This window comes from Hypanus sabinus, chromosome 3, assembly GCF_030144855.1.
Source record: "Hypanus sabinus isolate sHypSab1 chromosome 3, sHypSab1.hap1, whole genome shotgun sequence".
Classification (NCBI taxonomy): Eukaryota; Metazoa; Chordata; class Chondrichthyes; order Myliobatiformes; family Dasyatidae; genus Hypanus; species Hypanus sabinus.
The window spans coordinates 67,327,302-67,343,706 of NC_082708.1; the positions used below are offsets into that span (position 1 = coordinate 67,327,302).

The window sequence follows — 16,405 nt, forward strand, 5'->3', positions numbered from 1 at the left end:
TAAGTGTGAAAGGTGAAAAGTTTAAGGGGAACATGAAAGGAAGCTTCTTCACTCAGAGGGTCATGAGGGTGTGAACTGAGCTGCCAGCACAAGTGGTGCGTGTGAGCTTGATTTCAATGTTTAAGAAGGTTGGATAGGTACATAAATGGTAGGGGTATGGAGAGCTATGGTCCTGGTGCAGGTCAATGGAAGTCAGCAGTTTACAAAGTTTGGCACAGACTAGATGGGCTGAAGTGCCTGTTTTGTGACCCACTTCGCTGTGACTCTAAATATCTCCTTCTACAATGTAAGGAAATATACCTAGGAGCCTCTTTATTAGGTACACCTGTACACCTGCTCATTAATGCAAATATATAATCAGCCAATCACGTGGCAACAACTCAAGACACAAAAGCATGCAGATATGGTCAAGAGGTGCAGTTGTTCAGACCAAACATCAGAATGGGAAAGAAATGTGATCTAAATGACTTTGACTGTGATGTAATTATTGGTGCCAGATGGGGTGGTTTGACTATCTCAGAAAATGCTGAGCTCCTGAGATTTTCATGCACAACAGTCTATAGAGTTTACAGAGAATGGTGTGAAAGACAAAAAAAAACAGTGAGTGGCATTTCTGTGGGTGAAAACACCTTGTTAATGAGATAGGTCAGAGGAGAATGGCCAGACTGGTTCAAGCTGACAGGAAGGTGACAGTAACTCAAATAAACACACGTCAAAACAGTGGTGTGTAGAAGAGCATCTCTAAGTGCACAACAGAGTACATTGAACCTTGAAGTGGAATGGCAACAACAGCAGAAGACCATGGCCATACATTCAGTGGCCAATTTATTAGGTACAGAAGGCATCTAATAAAATGGCCACTGAGTATACGATGTTGGCTAAGGGTCAATATGATGGCCATCTATTCCACCTCATTATGTGACATGCCTCTCACCATTCTGTAGATCAAGGTAGCACACAATCAGGGATGATAATTGAAGGAGTGCAGGTACATTTGCCTCACTAAGCCAGGCAGAATTGATGGGAGCCGATTTGGAGAAATCGAGAGTGGCTTCGGGCTGAAACCTGGGCCCAGTGCAAGTTGCTGGGTGGAGTTTTTCTAAGCCCACGGCTCTCTGCTGCAGAGGTGCCTGGGTCCTAGTGTGAAGTATGATACGCTGTTTGGACAATTAAAATAATAGCCAGTTTCGCTTGCTCCCCATTATGTCAACTCCTCTCTTCATGATGCAGAGGCTATGAAGACTGCCCCAGGCTGCTGTGCTCCATACCCGCTAATATGACGGACTGATACTGAGGCCTGGACCTACTTCAGTCTGCTCCGGGGTTCGGATCTAAGGACTCATTTTCGTTTAGAATATTGTTACTCGCTGAGCCTCTGATTGTTTGCATTATTTGTTTCTTTTCTTCCCTTTCTCTGTGCATCGGGTGTTGGTCTTTAATTTATTTATTTTAAATTGGGTTCTTTCAGCTTTCTTACGTTGAGGCTGCCTGTAAGCAAACAAATCTCAAAGTTGTATAAAGGCTGATTTATACTTGTGCGTCACATCTATGGTGTAGGTACCGCGTACCCTATGCTGTAGGGTGACGTGCACCTCCCCAGAAAAGTAACTAGCAAGTTGCGGTGATGCAGACCGCAACAACTGTGATTGGTCTGCTTGGTAGCATCTTATTTCCTCCTACGCATTTCCGGTTGCTTCTTCTCCGCCATGTCTGTACACCGATGCAAAATAGATGAACCAAATCGTCAAATCTGCCTGCTGACATGCGAAAATGTTTGAAATGCATTTCCTCATCCATGTCTCTCACGAAGAAACTTAACACAGTGGCTTAGAAACCCCACCACCAACTAGCGTTTTAGCGCACACCAACGCATGCTCGCTATGGTGTAGAGCAACGCAGAAGTGAAAATCAGGGCTATGGTGTAGATTGTGGCATAGCCCATACGCACAAGTATAAATCAGCCTTAATTTATACATTCTTTGAAATCTTTACTAGAGTATCCAGTGCACAGACGTTAACTTACAAGCTACAGATGTTGTGAATTTAGGTTGCTTAGTTTTCACCTGGGACTTCCAGGCCTTCAGCTGCTTCAAGGCAGCTTCCAAGGCCACCCACAGAGTTTTCGACCGAAAGCCATTAGCCTTCTCTCTCCACATTTCAGCACACAGTTTGCTCTAACTGTGCAGAAACATTTTATCTACCATGTTCATTCAATGCTTTTAACTATGAGTTAGTTATTAATATTTTCACACTTTTCTTTTAGTCTCATCTGCTTAATGTATTGATGTGTATTCATTAAGGAACATTCTTGAATAGCTGAAATTCTTTGAATTAAATGAACTAAGAGGCACATATGCCTTTGCAAAATATATCGTGAACAATCAAAGTCAATAAAGTTAGTACACGGCAGCAGTAGATTAATTTTCAAATCAATGTGGCTTTCCAGGGTGAGTGGGAACCAGCATTACTTTCAGATTGATTGATGTTTCCCATTTTAGAATGAAGAATATTATTGACCTATGGCATGAGAAACTAAGGAAATGCAATTTATAATTCTGCTCATTTCAGAAAGCATTGGGAAAACAAACCTTGTTAAATTTTCCTTGAAGTTAGATAATGCATTATACCTTAGCTTTCGTTTATCTTATAGCATCTCTACTTAGATGATTAAACAACTTTTGTTAAATAGATTTTAGACCATTAACTATAAAGGGAAAGATTTCCATGCATTGCAGTAGTAATCTGAAATGTTTTAAAGAATAGCTGAAGGGCTGTACGATTATGATACTACCGTTATACAAGGGATATGGAAGGCAACAGCATGCTCCCCATATTATACTGCCCTGGCTTGTGCATCATGTAGACATCTGGTACACAACATCCATGGATGACCATGTCCAACAGAGGGCCTGAAAGGGGATACTAAATGGAATAAATGTAGGATTAGTGTAAATGGGTGGCTGATGATTAGTAGGCCAAGGGACTTTTCCCATGGTGCACCCCTCTAACCCTGAGGCTCTAGGTTATTTAATATAGCAAAAAGGACAGACTGTACTTTGAATACATTGATGACAATTTTGACCAAGCAAAGATCTGGTCAGGCTTTTTCACAAAATTTATTTGCATTTAAGTGAAGATAAGATTTCCAGTGACTGACAATAATCACACAGGATAATTAATTGTGTTCAATTTGTGATCAGAAAATGGCATCAGCCACAGCTAAAGCAAGCATGTGATTGCCAATATATCAGTTATTTGACTGATTCAGCTCCTGCCTTATTTTTAATTGCTTTCAGTTGCTTGCCTTTTATACAGAAAACCTGTAATCAGCTGCCAATTGCAGCCACACAGCACCTTCTAGTCATATGTAACTGATTAAATTTAGACTGATTTTAAAAAATCATTTAAAGGAATTTTAGCAGCAGATGTATCTAATCTGGGCGTGGCTTCAATTAATTGCTGATCACTGCAGACACAGATTATAACCCCTATATTCACGTGGCTGTGATAAATTGGGTTATCAATGTCACATCTACCAAAGAATAGTAAAAGAAAACTTGTCTTGCACATCATTCATAGAGATCAATTCATTAACACAGTATCAATGTAAATTTATTATATATGTCACCATATAAAACCTTGAGATTCATTTTCTTGTGGGCATACTACAGAATAATAACCGTAACAGAATCAATGAAAGGCCACCCAACTTCTGTGTTCAGCCAGAGTGCAGAAAACCACAAGTTGTGTAAATACAAAAAGAAAGTAAGAAAAATAGTAAATAAACAATAAATATCAAGAACACGAGATGAAGAGTCCTTGAAAGGGAGTTCATAGGTTCTGGGAACAGTTCCGTGATGGGGCAAGTGAAGTTGAGTGAATTTATCCCCTCTGGGTAATAACTGTCCCTGAGCCCGGTGGTGTGAGTCCTGAGGCTTCTGTACCTTCTTCCTGATGGCAGCAGTGAGAAGAGAGCATGTCTCTGATGATCGATGCTGCTTTCCTGCTTCAGCCTATGGCAGTGTTGTCATCAGCAAAGTAAAACAGTAACAAAATGCAAATTCACCACAAGGGGTGTTGTGAAGTAAGGATCAATCTTCTCAAGCTGGGGAATCGTTCGGTAACCTTATAACAGCAAGGCAGAAGCTGTCCTTGAGCCTGGTGGTACCTACTCTCAACCTTCTGTATCTTCTTGGAGGGGCAGGATAGAATGTCTGGGAGTATGCTGACCACCAAAGCAATAAAAAGTGGTGACAGAGTCTTTATAGGGGAGGATGATTTCCATCATGTGCTAATCTGCTTCTACAACTCTCTGCAGTTTCTTGCTGTCACTGGCAGAGCCGTTGCCATCCCAAACTGCAATGCATCCAGAAAGGGTGCCTTTTATGGTGCATCAATACAAATTGGTGAGAGTCCAATAGGACATGCCAAACTTCTTCAGTTTCCAGAGGAAGTAGAGGTGGTGCTGAGCTTTCTTGTCTATGGTGTCAATGTGACTGGGCCAGGGCAGGTTATTGATTATGTTCACTCCCAGGAGCTTAAAGGTCTCAACATGCTTGACCTCAGCATCATTGCTCTATCCTGAAGTCAATGACCACATATTTTGTTTTGCTGATGCTAAGGGAAAGATTGAGATGCATGTGTACAAAGGTAGTCATAAAGTATCTTGGTCCAATGTAGTGGATAACACTGAAGATATGAACTTGCTTTCCAGCAAGATAACAGTGTGCTCGGTCACAGCAGTCTCTCTGGGTCCATACAAAGATGTAATTGCTCATCCTTTATGTTTTTTTATGATTACAAGACACTGTTGAATATTAAGAACATGAAATACTGGATGTCTACCCCCCAGCGAGCTATTCAATAGTAGTGGAGTTGCATGCTGTTTTGCTGCCTGCTACAGGAGGAAGGCATCAGAAGCAGTGCATGGTCCACCAAACGGTGAAAATGATTGTCTTGGGTATTTTTCTTGTGGTTGTAAACCCTGTTGGAGATTGGTATTGTGGAATACTGCCACATTTAGTTCTCTGGCTCATTGGCGACTCCGATGGAGAGGGATCTGCATAGATTCCGTTATTGCACGAACCAGGATCTCTTACCGCGGGCTCACCTGTTGCAGTTACCCAGGGAAGGAGGTGTCGGAGGTAGTGTGGGGGAGGACGCAGTTGCCACTGGATTGCATGCTGCGTTGGTGGCTGTCCCCTCCCGTTGTTCGCTCAGTGGAACACTAGCTGAATTACATTCATCTGCAGCTACACTAGTGCATAATGAGGACTGCTGCGGGCTCTGGGACACTATCCATACGTCATCAACCTACAAGCCATGAGACTCAGGGATATCAGGATCCTGGTGAACAGATCCTGCATCAGTGTTTGCTTGTGACTATGCTTTTCTGCTGTTTTAATTACATGTGCTGTGTGTGACTGTTGGTGCTGCTTTCTGCATCTTGGCCCTGGAGGAATGCTGTTTTATGTGGTTGGATTCATATGTATGGTTGAATGACAATTAAGTTTGAACTTGAGTGAAAGTTGCCTCTTATTTCTTTGCCTCTGGCATATTTTATATGTGGATGCTGCTTTGGGCAATTGAACTAATGTAACAGACCACAAACATTGGAGCATACAATCTTTGTGAGTGTGACTTGTTTATATGTAAAGCATTGCAAACTCTTACACCCTTCCTTCATGCTACCCAAATGACATTGATATCTTTGCATGAACGCTGTAGTAGCTCTGGGCCGAAAACTTTTATAAAAACTGTCCTCCCTCCTATTTCCTCATGGTTCCTCCATCTTTTACACTCAAGAAATCAAGTTTTAATTTACAGTTAAAAGCTGACAGTCACATACATGTTGACCTATGAGTATGTGTTAGCTTCCATGCATCAGTACCTGTTCTCCATATTGGATCTACATATCAAGACCCTGCTCTGTCAAGTCTGCATAATAACAGATGTTCAATGGCTACACGACACAAAAAAAAAAGTCACACTCAAAATACCTTCAACATCCTGGTATGAAATTCAGGGATATCAGGATCCTGGTGAACAGATCCTGCATCAGTGGACCCGAATGTTACTCTGCTAAAGCCCAGTGATTCTAATATTAAGAGGCTTAAGAGGTTGCTGACAGGAGAACTTCATATCCACACTTCATCTCTTTCATTATGCCACTGAAGTTGGAAATGTAATCAATGGAGTCACAAATGAGCCATTGCAGATTGTCCTTGGGTGGTGAATGTGTTCTGTATTTACACTTGTCCATAAATTGATTTTGTCCATTTTCTCCACAGCAGTGTAATGAATGCCATCAAAAGGATATAAAATAAATAAGAAAGAGCAAGAGGGAACAAGAGTGAAGAGAGAGGGAGAGGAAACTAGTTCTTCTATTCGTAGGAATAAATTTATCTATATATGTTAGGCTTTTGAATCTAACAATATGTACCTGTACATATATATATATCTAAGTCAAGCATTCTTTACCTGGGACAGCCTGTATAAGTTAAGTATGATGTCAAGCAAGATTACATCCTCACTCTAACACTTCCTCAAATCCCTCTCACCACTGTGCTACTCGTCATCTCCAACAAGCTTCCTGCTGAAGTGGAGTTAATTTACAAGGAAACCTGCTGAACCCACATCACATCCATTCCACTCTCCACGAAGGCCAAACTCGCCCATTCTCAATAGGTGATTTATGGTATGCAGACAATGCTTATGTAAGATCATGCCATTCTCAACTTGCTCAATCAACTATGAAAGAGAATGTTCTTACACTAAAAGTTGGCAATACAGAGTTCTTCTTCCAAACTGCTCTTGATTTACAAATTTGCCCCAATAGTAAAGAGTTCTGTAAAATGTGGACCATTTTCCATTTCTCATACGCCTCCTCTAAGGTAAACATTAATGTTGAAATTCACCATTAGTCGCAATGTATGGTATAAGATCCTCCAAGGAAAGGAGTGCCAAAAATTCAAGACCTTAGGCCTACGCAAAGCTCATGGATTATCAAGCAAAAGCGGCTCCTACATTCCTGTACACTGCACTTCAGAGACCTGGACTGCCTGCAGCAGCAGATTTTTGAAAGCACAGGGCAGGTAACACTAATGCTGTTTCTGCAAAATCCTCCAAATATACCAACAAATATTCAAACCAACATCTGTAAGTTCACTCTGATCAACAGCCCTTTTGCTGAGACTTGGTTCTGATGAACACATCATTCACATGCCCAGCCTGTCCTGAGAACCATGTGCTTTTCCAAGCTCAGGCAGAGCAGAAGATCAACAGGTAGAATGAGGAAATATCAAGCAATGCTCTCAAGACCTGCTTGTTAGATACAAAATCCTGACTTAATCCTCAGAATCCCTGATAAGAGATTAATTAAAATATAGAATTGCATTTGGGATGATGCAGAGGATGATGAGAGAATTTGGCAGAGCACATGAAAGCCCAGTATCATGGATATGGGTCCCACACTGGTCTTGGTAGCTACCTCTGAACTCACAGACCTGATGTGGAAGCATCCTCAGCCCTAAGGAATCATCTTCAAAGTTTGTGGAATTTCTTGTGTTTGTCAGTGTGTTGGACAACAAATTGAGCAGCCAGGAATATCAACTTGGATGAAGCAAATTACTTTACAGAATAAGAGCACTGAAGTCCAGATTATGACTAAATTTGACTGGTAACTTCTCTTGCTTAATGACCATTTATTGATCTGATCAGCTCATTAGAAAACCATCTCAACTTCTGTTGTATAGTGAATGAAAATCAGAAAAGCTGTAGATGCCAGAAATCTGAAATAAAACCAGAAAATGCTGGAAACAGCACAATAAGCAACAACGGTGGAATGAAGAAAAGAGTTTAATTTTTCAGGTCAACGGGTCCTTAGTTTGAAATGTTAACTCTATTGATCTTGCCACCAATGGCGCCTGACCTGATGATTTTTCAAGCAGTTTCTGTCTTTATGGCATAAGTTCCCTCGTCCAACCCTGATAAATACAAGTGTGATCAATTTTGAAGTCATAGGCCTCCATGATTTCCATACATCTGCAAGACACCCATCAGCTTTCAGCCAATTACATGTTTAAAAATATGTAATGTAGTCATATAACTAGAACAAGATGGTAAATGAAAACAAGGTCACTGGGTGAAAATTGATGCTTTGAGTAACAAAATGATTTTGTGTGTTTCATGATATGAATACAACCTACTCACCTTTATTTCAGCTTTAGCACACGGGTCACTGCAGACAGATTGGATAACAACATCTTTACTGGCCCAAATTTTAGCATCATCCATTTTCAGCTCCCCATTGTCCCAACTTCCAACGTTAATATAGTCAAAAGTGCCTTTTCTCAGCTTTTTAAAGTTCATGATTTCATACCTAAACGTAAGAAAATTTGTTAGACAAGTATTAAGAATCTGAGAATTAGGATAGAGAACTAAGGTGCTGAAAGAAATGAAAATTTTAGATGATATCTGAGCTGGAAGAACTACAAGATGAACTTCAAAAAACAGAGAAACGTTGAAGACAAGATTGCAGAAAAATAATACTGACTCTTTCTTAGTAGTGACGATTTGTAGAAGTTAGCAGGTACATTCATTTCTGGGGGCAAACAGCTAAACAACATGAGCACATCTTGTACTTTATGCCTGTGAATTATGGTGTGCCTCCCATTGAGAACCTGTTGCTGTTTTTTGCTCAGCCATCAGCTATTCTTCTTCGATGAGGAGCAGAGCGCAAGTGGCCATCATTGAGTACTGAGGACATATGGGATAACTTCTCTCCCTCTCAGACATGGGATGGGGAAAATCTCCCAAACTCAAGCTAATTCAGCCAAGTCCAAGTCCACATTCAAGTCCAAACAGCCTCAAGGCCTGCTTCCTCTCCACAGGCTGAGCATGACTTCCCAAAACTAAAGGCAGTCCTCTGTGCTTCCCCTGACTTCCCCATTTTTTGCCTTCTCTAACGGTCACTGACCCAGGCTACTGGGTGCAAATTTCCCTCGTGTCACCGCCCCTGATTTTCCGTCACCTCTCTGTTCCGGGGTCTAGAAGAGTGAAAGTCAATGTGCCAAGGAGTGAGCCGGGTACAATCTGCACTGCAGCTCAGGCGAAAACTTGCAGCAGAAGCATAATATGGTGGACCCCACGATTTGCCTAATATGTCATGTTGGATTGGGGCTCAGATAGTGACAGATTAGAAAGGAGAAGCCTAAGAAGGACTGCAAAAACAGGCTTAGGGAGCTTGCATGTTACTATGTCAAGTATGGTGAGTAACACTGGTAAGCTATGAGCAAAAATCATATGTGAGACCATGAAAAAAGAGCAATACCAGAAACTGACAAGCACCTGGGGAATTTACTGTTCACGGGTATAAAACAATGGGAAAAGATAGGGAGGGGAGAAAGGGAAGTAATTAGGCTTGATGTACTGATTAGGAAAGACATTGCCGTTTGAGGAGATTCCTGAAGAATTATGGACAGAATCCATTTTGTTAGGGAAGTGAAAAATGTATACTTGGATCAATAGTGTTTTCGACAGGCATCCAAAGAGGATTATGGAAGTAAATCTGAAGAGAGAATTTTGAGAGGTGTTTCTGAGATACAGAGTAGTGATACTGTGGGCCTTGGACTACCCAGAATATTGAATGGGATAATATTAGAACAAAAGGAAAAGTGGGAGTAGGAAGATGGTAGGGTTAGGGGTAGGAGGAGGGAGGCTGGTGGGGGAAAGCCTTCTACAGCATGTTCAGGAAGCTTAATTATGAAGGAAATATTGTTGGATCTGATGTTGTAAAATTATGTCCGTTAAATGGACCAAATGCCTGCCAGAGAACACTTAGGAAACTATTTAGAACACTTAGACTATTTAATGATAAAGTGGTTAGGATTACACTCAAAACTTGATAGAGTAATGGTTGATATTTTAGGAGGTAATACTGTATCTTAGGTGCAGATTAAGAGCATTCCATGAGAGTGAAAGATGAGAGGGAAAGGGACTTTGTAGAGTTAAGGGATCTGTTAAAATGAAAGAAAGGATGCGTGATGCACATCATTTAAATTCCTCTAATAAGAACCAGACTAAGTGAAGTAGAAAGCAGAACTGGCAAAGCAAACCCATGAGAATCAAGTGCTGATTGGCATGAAAGGAAACTCGACAATCCTCCACTAACATACACTTAATGGATTTAATAGTGATGGCTTATACAAAACTGAAAGCACCTGTATCAAACAGCATAATGTAGCAGACTGTATGAGAATGAGATATCAATTACAGAAATCAATGGAATTAAGAAGCAGATGTTGACTGATGTGATGGCTTATGACATTCTTCATGCAGTTTGCCCATTTTTACCTCTTATTCAGATTTGCAAACTTCTATCTTTATGAAATTTGAAGATTGATGATAAAATCTTAAAGTAAAACATTTAGTAATAATCACAAATGATCCACTTAAAGGGAAAACTTTGCATAAAAAAGTACCTTCCTGGTGAATCTCCATTCTCATCAAAAGAGATGTAATCTCCAGATACCCCGGTAAAGTTGATTTTCATGAGAAATTCTAGTAGTATTCTTCCATCAACAGGTTTCATTGCATCACACAGCCCATTAACCCCTGGACATAGGCTTTGCTGCATGTTGTGTAGAGCATGGGCCATGGAATAAATCGCATTTATCACAAATCCCATTTTGGTGTCTTGGACGTATTGCTCTTGTAATGACTCTGTTCCTGGTGTCACAGAGAATACAAAAAGATCTATGTTAGATATTGGATCAAAAACTGTTTCATTATTAAACCAGGGATCGCCATGAAGTTACTATATAACCCTTTGAGCATAAGATAAACAGAAACTGAACTGAGGTTCCTTTGGACATTATCTATTGGCACATTGCCATTGGAATTGAAATGGGTGCTTCAACCACTTTATACTCTCTACTGATTTGAGATCATAACATTCACTTCTCTTATGGGGCACTGACTATGTTCTCCACTCTTCTTACATGTACTTTGCATCATTATAAATGAGTATTTCAGTTTATACTGTCGCAGTTATATTGAAAACTGTTTTAGGATTCTTCTCCACCATTCACTATATCAGAACCACTCAAAATGTTTGTCTACTGTTTATAAAATTATCATTTTCCTCACCATTTCTAATCCTTAATTTTACTCACACCTCGTGAAGCACTCTGAGATAATTGTGCACACAGACCAGTTAACAATGTTCTATGTCTACATTAATTATGTTACAATCCATAAAACAAGAAAAATTGCTGCAAGTGCTTTGAAAGTCAAAAATACTTATAAGAAGTAATTTAGTATAACGGGAGATCTACTTTTATCTGCAGAATACATTAAGTTTTTATAACAGAGCAAAACTTACTTGATTCGTACATATCACTGACGATTACATTTCTTAAGAGAACTTAGAATTTTGCAAGGAGATAGTCTCAGGCACAGTGAATGTTAACTTTGTGAAATGACCATCATATGCCATTGTGATCCATCTGGCCTTGTCAATGAATGCTGTTTAGCCTGGCAATGTCTGCTTTGTTAAACTGAGACTATTATTTACGTACAAGCAGTTTCCCTGCACTCAGCTTGTGACAAAAGGATTATTTGACCTGATAGTAAATTAGTTTTTATGCACTGTCAATAGTTCAAAGTGAAGAAAACTGTCTCTTGTTTAAGTTAATTGCAAGATGTGGGTGTCATTAGCAAGTCAAGCATTTATCACTTATCCCAATTACTCTTGAACCAAATCATTTACCAGTCCTTTGCAGACAGCAGTTGAAAACCAACCATAAGCCAGACCAGATAAGGGCAGACTTCCTTTCTAGAAGGATATTGGGAAGCCAGATTTTTCTTACATTATTCTAATTATTTCGCAAACATCACTACTGATTACCAAGTTTTATTCCAGATTTATTTATGTAATTGAAGTCAAACTCACGTATTCAAACCAGCAGTTTTGATATTAGTAGGGCACAGAAGCTGGGGAAGGGAAGGTAGGACGCTCAAGTCTGAAGTCTTTAAGAAAATGGGCACAGTGTCAGGCTTATAGAAATCCCCTGTCAATGACAATACAGCTGGCATAAGAAATGTGCAGCCCTGCGTCTGTGTGGATAGCCATACATGTGTCACCTAAACTGACAGGAGAGGTGTTCAACCCATATTACATGCCAATGGACACCATTGTGTGCATCCAAGCTCTTCCATGTCAGGTGCAGTGAGGACCTGATAGGAAAATTGCAGAATTTATGCAAATTGTAATAGTTTACTACTTTGCTTCAGCAGCTCAGTTCTCTTGAAATTGACCAGGGAAGTGATCAGAATTCAGCTTCTAGTACAGGAGTTTGCACAGCCACATTTTATGTTCACTTTGACAGTGCTTGCACATGCCATAGTTCAATGTATAACAATAACATGTCTTCTATTCATTGCTGTGGAAGTAGTTTAAAAAGAAAATTGCATCAGTCTCTGCATAATTCAACTGAATTGAAATGTCAATGATGATTCTATTAGTTGTGCTTAGCATTTACAACATTTCTATTCAAACACCTCAAAGTGATCTGGCAAAAAATTGGAAAGTATGAGTAATACAATTATTTGGAAAATTTCTTTCTTTTCATACAATGATAAATGTTCCATACTTTATCATCCCTTCCTCAGGATATTGTTGCATCCTGCATCTCACGACCATGTTTTGAATCCATATTAATTAATGTGATTTCCAATCTTGTAGCATTGTGCTTGAATGTCAGCCTAATATGACAATGACAATGTCAGCCTAAATATGACCTGCCAACACACATTCTCTCTCTCTCCCTCTCTCTGTTTCTCTCTGTCTGTCTGTCTGTCTGTCAGTCTCTCTCTCTGTCTGTCTCTTCACCCTCTCTTTGTTTCTGTCTCTCTCTTCCTCTCTCTCTTTCTGTCTCTCTTTCTCTCTGTCTCTCTTAATCTGTCTGTCTGTCTGTCTCTCCCTCTCCTAATGAATTCTGGATTTGAGCTACATCCCCAATGAAAACTTTCAAGTTGAAAGTGAATCCTTTGGTTTCATTACAGCAAGATTCAGAATCAGAACCCCAGGTTTATTATCCATGATATTTGTTGATTTTTTGGCAGCAGTACAATACAAAACATAAAAAAAACCTGTAACATAATAAATAAATAGATAGATAGTGCAAAGGAGGTCAGCAAAATAGGGTTCAGGGGTTCATGGCCATTCAGAAATCTACAGGCAGAGGGGAAGAAGCTGTTCCTAAAATGCTACCAGATGCTGGTCTGTTTATTTGTTGATTATGAGTATATGAGTTTATTGTCATATACTCTAGGGTGCAAAGGAATTTCTTCCTTGTATGATGCTCACAGAATGAACGGTATACTTAACAATAATAAATACAATGATACAACAATAGGATACTCTAATGTGATGATTGCCGTCTAATCTGAAGTAGTGCACAAAGGAATGCTAAAATGACAGTAATGGAATAACTGAGAAGGTAGAAGAGTCAGCACTACTGGGAACGGGGTGTGAGAGAGGTGATTGGTTCAGAAGTCTGACAATAGTGAGGAAAAAGCTACTCTTCATTCTGGACATCGTGACTTTTAAATTTCTTCATCTTGTCCCTGAAGCTAGAAGAGAGATAAGGGCAGGCATCCTTAACTACACTGTTAGTCTTCCTGAAGCAAAGTACCATGAAGGTGGACTGGATGGAAGGAAGTCAGGGTAGTTTCTGCAGTGTATCTGTAGAAGGTTGAAAGAATCCTCATGTACAAGCCAGATATCCTCCAATGCACTTTCTTGATAACTGCACTAGTGTGATGGGGACTGGTGAGATTGCTGGTGATATGGATGCCAAGGCAATTGATGATGATATAGACAGGGTTCTACACAGCCACCCTACCCCACCTCCTCAGATCAACAACCAATTCCTTTTGCCTTGCGGATGTTAAGGGTTAGATTATCGTTCCAGCACAATTGCACAAGGTTGGCAATGCCTTTCCTGTACCACGTCTCATCATTTCGGTTGATGCAACTAATGAAAGTGGTATCATCAGTGAACTTAAAGCTCATGCTCTACCTGGCTATACAGAGAGTGGGGCAGTGGGCCAAACTCCAGCATTTGATGGAATAGTATAACAAATTCTGCGTGCAGAATTCTGCAAGGCAGGGTGAAGGCTGAGGTCTCTGAGCTTCTTGTCAAGCCTGGAGGGAATTATGGTGTTGAACACTGTACTGTAGTCCAAGAACAGCATTGTCACATAAGCATCCCTCTTCTCCAGATGTGTAAGGATAGTGTGTAGAGCTATGGCTATTGCATCATCTCTCGATTGGTTGATAAAGTTGTTTATCAATAAATTGTTTATAATAATTTACCAATTAACCTACCAACCGGTAGGTCTTTTGACTGTGGGAGGAAACTGGAGCTTCTGCAGGAAACAAGCAGTCATGGGGAGAACGTACAAGCTCCTTACAGAAAGTGGAATAAATTGAACACGGGTCGCCTGTACTGTAAGTTGTCATGCTAACTACTATGCTACAGTGTCACAAGCATTGAAGCTGGCAATCACTTCGATAAACTTCAGATTTTAGTCTCCCAATTGTAAAATCAAGAAAATCTGAAATAATTTGCTGTAACCTGGTAGAAGAAAAGCTCTAGTGATAATGCAAAACAAGGCTTGAAATTGTTAAACACATATTGTGAGGAATACATTAGTGAAAAAAAGGCAGCATGCTCCCAAGGAATTGATGTTATCAAATTGAAATTAAATTCCATAATGTAAAGTCCCTGGGTGTTTGATGAGGGAAAAATAAAACTTTGCTTACTTACATTGAAAGCAAGAATTCAAAAATAAAGGACCATATCAGTGAAGAAAGCTAATGGCACGTTGGCCTTCATAACAACGAGAGTTGAGTATAGGAGTAAAGTTGTACAGGGCCCTGGTGAGGCCACACCTGGAGTATTGTGTTCAGTTTTGGTCTCCAAATTTGAGGAAGGACATTCTTGCTATTAAGGGAGTGCAGCGTAGGTTCACGAGATTAATTCCTGGGATGGCGGGACTGTCATACATTGCAAGATTGGAGTGACTGGGCTTGTATACACTGGAATTTAGAAGGATGAGAGGGGATCTGGTTGAAACATATAAGATTATTAAAGGATTGGTCATGCTAGAGGCAGGAAACATGTTCCAGATGTTGGGGGAATCCAGAACCAGAGGCCACAGTTTAAGAATAAAGGGTAGGCCACTTAGAACAGAGTTGAGGAAAAACTTTTTTCACCCAGAGAGTTGTGGATCTATGGAATGTTGTGCCTCAGAAGGCAGTGGAGGCCAATTCCCTGGATGCTTTCAAGAAATAGTTAGATAGAGCTCTTAAAGATAGCGGAGTCAAGGGATATGTGGAGAAGGGAGAAACAGGGTACTGATTGTGGATGATCAGCCATGATCACATTGAATGGCGGTGCTGGCTCAAAGGGCTGAATGGCCTACTCCTGCACCTATTGTCTATTGCCTAAATAAGACTTAAATACTTATACGCAATGTGATGTAACGAATTTGAGGGTAATAGTCAATATTTTAGGAATAAATTTTGTGCAACCAGCCTGTATCTCAGGCTACCCGCAAAAGGGCCAACCCAAAATTGAACTTGGTTGTTTTCAATATTCTCTATCAGCTGCTTAAACAAGGGGTGGGATGTACTTGCCCCCCTCATTAAATTAATATTGTATTAGGCAATGTAGCAGTCAGGTCTCTAGATCTCTGTGGGCTCAGCAATACCTACAAACAAACAGTAAACTGTCCTTTGCTGAACACCAAACTAACTACTGTATGAACACCCACTGCTATCCCATAATACTATTAAACCAAGATAGGTGTAGACTTTCAAACCATTGTTTGACTAAAATGTGTCTGCTGAATTTCTTATTGAATCTATTAATTATCCAGTGAGGGTGCTGTGATCAGCAAGAGCTCAGAAAGAGCCCGCCATCCAACAATTATATTTTGCAACCAAATATGAATTGGTTGCAGTGCAAATTTACCACTTGGCCACTTTCATTTTGCCATGTAACTTCCTCTAAGTGGAAAGAGAAGAGCAGTCCTTTAGAGAAGGCACTCTTGCTCCATCAGACATGTCCAAGTACCAGCAGAGAAATTTTTGCACTGTGTGGCATATCTAGTATTTTCAATATTTCTACAGCATATGATGCACAAAGCACAGAAGTACAGAAACAGGCTCCGATGCTAAAGACTCCAGGTAACAGCTTACAGTAGATAAGCCTAGTCAAGCTCTGGTGTAAAGGTCGGAGATATAGAATTTATCAACAAGATTATCTGCAATCTAGTATGGAATGATTGTGCAATGGAAATGGAATCCAATTTTATTTCTTGCCATGAGAATGTA

The 16,405-nt window shown here is 40.2% G+C and overlaps 1 protein-coding gene across 1 annotated transcript in view; it reads right to left on the reverse strand.

Annotated features, from left to right (window-relative positions):
* The window catches only part of grm5b (glutamate receptor, metabotropic 5b), a 464,503-nt gene that overhangs the window by 113,467 nt on the left and 334,631 nt on the right, over positions 1 to 16,405 (reverse strand). Inside the window, exons 4-5 of the mRNA XM_059964595.1 lie at positions 10,482 to 10,728; positions 8,212 to 8,380 (exon numbers count right to left, since the gene is read on the reverse strand). Coding sequence (XP_059820578.1) covers positions 8,212 to 8,380; positions 10,482 to 10,728 — 416 coding nt within the window. The remainder of the gene's footprint in view (positions 1 to 8,211; positions 8,381 to 10,481; positions 10,729 to 16,405) is intronic.